The 6,420-nt window shown below is 31.9% G+C and overlaps 1 protein-coding gene across 1 annotated transcript; it reads right to left on the reverse strand.

The window, feature by feature from the left end:
• Positions 1-2,234: 2,234 nt before the first annotated feature.
• Positions 2,235-4,271, reverse strand: LOC116852615 (NADH dehydrogenase [ubiquinone] 1 beta subcomplex subunit 8, mitochondrial). The gene is made up of 4 exons (XM_032833140.1): positions 4,102-4,271; positions 3,635-3,852; positions 3,398-3,556; positions 2,235-2,409 (listed from the first exon to the last, which is right to left on the reverse strand). Exons 1-4 carry the CDS (start codon positions 4,199-4,201, stop codon positions 2,347-2,349), a joined length of 540 nt encoding a protein of 179 aa, XP_032689031.1. The 5' UTR covers positions 4,202-4,271; the 3' UTR covers positions 2,235-2,346.
• Between the last annotated feature and the right edge of the window lie 2,149 nt (positions 4,272-6,420).

The raw sequence follows: 6,420 nt of genomic DNA on the forward strand, positions 1-6,420 counted from the left end.
GTTTCTAACAATAATTTCTAAACATAACTAAAAATTTAGGAAGTAGTTGCATTAAACGATTTTTTACTAATAAACTATATTTACCTTAATGTTATTATTAACCTGTGTTCCGGAAACAGAGTTTTCTTAGTTCTTTTACCAAATAAGATCTTAGCATGGTTGATAACTTGTTAAAATGTTGAACATTCATCCTAGCATATTTGACAAACATGTTTTCATCAGTTTTTAATTCTTGAAATAGATTTTCATTCTCCTTGTTGTTTTCTTTGTTGATTAATTGGTCTCACGAGCCATCTTCTATTTTTCCATCTTTTGTGTGTTTTTCTCCGTTTTAGTCTCATATAATAAATTAAGAGTAATGACAACAATAAACATTTTAACTTCATAGACCTTGATGTTTTCATATTTGTTGACTTGAGAACCTAAAATTTTATTTCAATATTTATATGTCAAACATATTCTATACATAGTATTGGGAAGAGGTTATAGCGCAATGTTTATAATTTTGTACAGATACATTTAACAGTTTAATAAAATTAATATGCTCAATATAGACATTTCTAATTATGACTAAAGGTAAATTATTATTGTTTTTTTACTTATTGTTCAATAATCTGATTTAATTACCTTTGTCACAGAATCTCTATGTTCCTTCGTAACGTAACGTAATGTAAAATTTTCGTGCGTTGCCGTACGTTCAGCTTACGTCTCAAGGGACGTCTATATTGGATGTAAGTAGTAAGAAATAGGAAGTAAGAGTAAGAAATTGACCAACCACAGTCGAATGTGAGAAGAATAATCAACTATAATTGGTCCATTCCTTATTCTTACTTCCTACTTCTTACTGCTTACTTCCAATGTAGACGTCCCTTCATGTAACGTAAGGTTGTCACGTAAGGAGCTACGGCAATGTTCGTGCGCTGGCCCTTACCCGTCACTGTTACGTCATTTTATGTAAAAAATTGACGTCATTAAGTACATATGACGTCATTGGTCTGTGATTTAGGTCCGTCAAAAAGACGTCATTATTTGGTTAACTTGAAGAATACATGACGTAATGGTTCCTGCACATAGGACGCGGTAATGCTTGCCACGCGACGGAAGTTCGCGCGACAGCCAATCAATATGCTGCTTTCCGTAATAACCTTCTAGTTCTTACGGAAAAGCAACATATTGATTGGCTGTCGCGCGGACTTCCGCCGCGCGGCAAGCATTACCGCGTCCTGTGTGCAGGAGCCATAACAGATGACGTAAAATGTATCTCATTATTAAGCTAGCCACACACAGTTTTCGTAACAGTAACCGTAAGACGTAACGTAAGATTTGACCAATTACGATCGAGTATTCACAAAAAAGGCGACCTTACAATTGACGATTCTCAATATGATTGGTCAATTCTTACGTTATGTCTTACGGTTACTGTTACGGAAAGTGTGTGTGACCAGCTTTATGGCTGTCTACTACCTAGGAATGTATGATTATAAACAAAGTTTATACCGCAGATTAGTGACCGCAGATTGTTTTACGAAGGTGGTGGAAAAATTTTTTGATTGATATATTGATATCGAGTTGCCATTTTAATACTGTATGTGCTCCTAGAGATTTTTGTACACAGGAGACATGAAAGAGTGTATTTTAGATGCATGTGCAATTATAAATTCAGAAATGATAGAAACAGCAAAAGTATTATTTATGTATCATAGTAAAAATTATATTGAAGTTGAAGAGCATCATTTTGAATACCTCCTTAAATAAATTTTTTGTGTTAACGAGCGTAAATGTTTAATTTTTTTTCAAAATTATGTAATTTGTTATGCTTAGTTTAGATTAATTTAGGATAAATTATTTAAAAGTCATGTCATAAGTCATTGGGCTCCTCTCAATGTTGGCTATAAAGCGTGCAAATAAAAACATGTAGTTCTATTTTTAAAAAATTACCTTGATCTCTAAATTTCTGAAATTACCTTGAAAAAATTCTTTGTCATCATAATTACTCTCTTAAATAATGCAACTTTTTTCTTAGATTTTTTTGTATCATCAGAGACAAACAAAACATTTAAAATGGTTTAAGTAGATCACCTTATATAATTAGCCTTAATTCACTTTGACAATATCATTTTAGTAATTTTTTAATTTAGAAGATTTATTAAAGTACAATCAAATACATAAAAAAATATAGACAAAGAAAATATGTGGATTACAACTCAAAATTATAAGAAATAAAAAAGTCTAAGTATTGCATGAGTATTATAATAAATAGACATATGTTATTATTACAGATACTATGTATTCATATGTTACAATAACTTCATATACTGAAGTGTATTTTTGACAAGTTTGCTGTATCTATTTCTCTTGTGGTTCAAATGTATAATATATTTTACCTCTATATGGATATTGTTTTTCCATCTGAAACAGATATTTATCAAGTATTGAAATATCTAATTGTACAAAATTTTGAACATAATCATAGTGTACAGATAAAACACATCAATCTCAGTAAAAGGTTCCCTAACATTTTTCAAATAACTAAACAAAATTTCAAGAAATTGAAAGATTAGCAAACTAGTGCGTGTAATGCTATAGGACTTCTAGCACAATTTCATCGAAAACGATTGAGACTTTTGCAGTAACACATGCGATATATCGAGAAACAATTGCCTATATGCATTGTTACTCTACTTTCAACCGTCAGCCAATTTCCATCATTGCTTACAGGCAATTTTATTTTTCAGCTATTTTCCATAAATTTGAGTCCACAGAGTTTGTTCCACATTGTGCGCATTGGTTCGCCAGTTTCGTTATTTATTCGATATTTTACGTGATCGTTTGAAAAATGGTATAGGACTTCCTATTTGGACTGATATATTCTATGTGCATACCACTTTGGTAAAAAAATTTATAGAGAATGATAGAATAAAAATAACCATTTTCTATCGTTTTGAATATGGATTTTGGTTTGGTTGATATATTTACAAAATGTGAATAGTATTCTATCGTATACAATAGAATACAATAGATAATGATAGAATTTCTATCATTAGTTTCCTATAGAATACAAAATCGTAACTGATCGTAATTGAGAGCGCTAAATTTGAATCGTTTTCTTTAAGCTGTATCGTTCACGCTCGCAAGTTCAGATATGAATATCCTATCATATTTTATCTAATTATATCCAATTTTGTATTCTATAAGAAACTAATGATAGAAATTCTATCACTATCTATTGTATTCTATTGTATATGATAGAACACTATTCACATTTTGTAAATTCACCAACCAAAATCCGTATTCAAAACGATAGAAAATGGTTATTTTTATTCTATCATTCTCTATAAATTTTTTTATCAGAGCACAGTTATGTTCATTTTCAGACACCTTTTATAGGAATGCTTACTAATGGTTCAAAGGCATAATAAGGATCTGTTAAGATGTATAGTCCTATAAAACCACCTATAATAGCAAGAAATATTAGGGCTCCAATAGCTGGATTAATTCTCTCTTTCACGCCAAAATCATGACGGTCCTCAGTCATCATATCAAATTGATAATGTACCTTGTAAAAGAAATACAGAAACATTTTAGAAAACATTATAAATATGAAATAATAAACGCAAACTTTTTATAAACTTACTATTTCATGGTAATTCTTCCTATAAACTGGAAAGTCATAAGGATAGTATGGATCTTTAGCACCTGGTCCTATCATAGGCAAATCTGGATAATCACCCATTCCCCACTCTTCAGGACAAGGTTTATAATCTTTTGGATGCATGTGATACTTTTCGGCAATTTTATCATGATTTTCTTTCGAATATTTGCCTGGCTCCCAGAGGTAATTCCATGGTAACGCTAACAAATGATAAAATTGTTAGTTTCCTTCTGTTAATATAAAGCATATATCCTTTGTTTATCTCTATTATACTAAATGATGTTACATATAATCTGCTTATATCTGGGAAGTTAAATTATAATTGTATTTTCCATAAAATAAATTTTATTATGTAACAATAATATATTAACCTTATTATTACTTATTGATTGTTTTTTTCTAAAGAACTAATAAAACAGTTAGAAAACAAACATATTGATCGTGCTTACGTTTTTCATCAGATATACATCTTACTGTATTGTACAAGTACCCTTTATTTTTTAAGAACGATAGGCTTGACAGCTTACAAAACTTTATTGCCAGAGCCATTTCCTCAAATAACTTCTAATGGCTCCTGCACACAGGACGCGGTAATGCTTGCCGCGCGGCGAAAGTTCGCGCGACAGCCAATCAATATGCTGCTTTCCATAATAATCTTCTAGCTCTTACGGAAAAACAACATATTGACTGGCTATCGTGCGGACTTCCGCCGCGCGGCAAGCATTACCGCGTCCTGTGTGCAGGAGCTATAAGGTTTGTTCGCGTCGCATGCCCCAACGTGCTCCTACTCGTTCCAACGCATTCTGATTGGCTACGTCACCACGCGGACTTCTAGATTGTGAATTACCGGGTGTTTACATTAAATCAAGTAGAATCCCGAACCACAATAGGTATAATAAGCTTTAAGCCTTAAGAAATCGACCAATCACAGTCGATTATTTTCCTCAAATTTGACTGTGATTAATCAATTTCTTAAGGCATAAAGCTTACTACATCTATTGTGATTCGGGACTTAATTCTACTGGGGCTGAAAAATGTTATAGGCACAACCATCTAGTAAAGAGAGAAACACATACTCTTGCATAAAGGCATACCGCACAACGCATAAGAAAACTGACTAATCAGAATCCTCATTTCTATTGGGTCGGTTTACATCGTGCACTTGATACGCGTACTAAAGAGTAACTTTCTATTAGATAATTTTAATGGCATGGTTTACATCGTGCACTTGATATGCGTACTAAATAGTAACTTTCTATTAGATAATTTTAATGGCATGGTTTACATCGTGCACTTGATATGCGTACTAAATAGTAACTTTCTATTAGATAATCTTAATATCGACAATGCGTATCAACAGCGACGCATTCTATCAATACGTTTTTTGGTGAGTATTATATTAGCTTAATATACCGTTGTTTATATATATCATCGATATTAAGATTATCTAATAGAAAGTTACTATTTAGTATGCGTATCAAATGCACGATATAAACTAAGCCAATATCGACGATATTATCGGCGATATTATCGACGATAATATCGATGATATAAACAACAGTATATTAAACTGGTACAATACTCATCAACAAAACGTATTATATTGATAGAATGCGTCGCTGTTGATATGCATTGTCGATATTAAGATTATCTAAAAGAAAGTAACTATTTAGTACGTGGATCAAGCGCACGATGTAAACCAAGCCACTAATTGGTCAATTTTCTTATGCGTTATGCATTATGACTACGTTTACACGGCTTCTAACTTCGACTTAGTAACGCTAATGTTATAACTCCGACTTAAGATAAGTTGCGTTTACACGTTCACGCTTATGTTATTCCCACCAAGCTGAAATAACTTAACAACTATCGAGTGAAGTGAGTTAAGGATTTCCATTAGTACCAACATAAAAGTATAAAAAATGAAAAGCTTGTTCGTGATAGAGTGTAATCTGAATGTAAAAATAATAGTATTTAAATATCTTACCAAATAAAATTAACTTTTTAGGTTATATTATGAATTTAGAAGTCATAGAATAATTATTTATATAGTAAAATATTTAACTCAAAGTGAAATTAAAATTTTAGGTTATCAATCGAGGTTATTATTAATCGAGGAGAATATGGAAAGCATACACTTGTTTGTTGCCACATATTTGAAAATTGTAGAAAATGTGACTCTGCAACATATATTACATATCCTAAACATTTTGACTAAACGGCGGAGACGTTCAAAAGAATATATATTACAACACTTGTTAAGCTTAACTTCACCAAATCATTTCCTTGATCTTGGACCTATATTACAATTTCCACGACAAAGAGGAATATGGATGAAAGAACGAAGTTTTGACTGGTGGCATCGAATTGTTAATGGTCATTTTAAGGATGAAGACTGGATAGAAACCTTTAGAATGACAAAAGAAACTTTTTTCTTTCTATGCGATGAATTACGAGAACAGCTCGCTCCAAATATAAACCAGATAGGAACCCGAGAACCAGTATCGGTGGAAAAGCAGGTTGCTGTTTGTCTGTATTTCTTATCTAGCTGTTGTGAATATCGCATAGTTGGAAATAATTTTGGGATTCATAAGGCAACTGTATGGAAGTGTATTCATAAAGTAATTGATGCAATTAATGCAGAACTAATGAGTTCTTGCATAACTATGCCTGACAAGAATGAGTGCCATAAAATAGCTACGGTTTTTGAGAAGAAAACGCATATTCCACAATTAATTGGAGCAATTGATGGAACACATGTTCCCATT

This window comes from Odontomachus brunneus, unplaced genomic scaffold (assembly GCF_010583005.1).
Source record: "Odontomachus brunneus isolate Ranch 3 - 2012 unplaced genomic scaffold, Obru_v1 Obru_scaffold_240, whole genome shotgun sequence".
In the NCBI taxonomy this organism is placed as follows: domain Eukaryota; kingdom Metazoa; phylum Arthropoda; class Insecta; order Hymenoptera; family Formicidae; genus Odontomachus; species Odontomachus brunneus.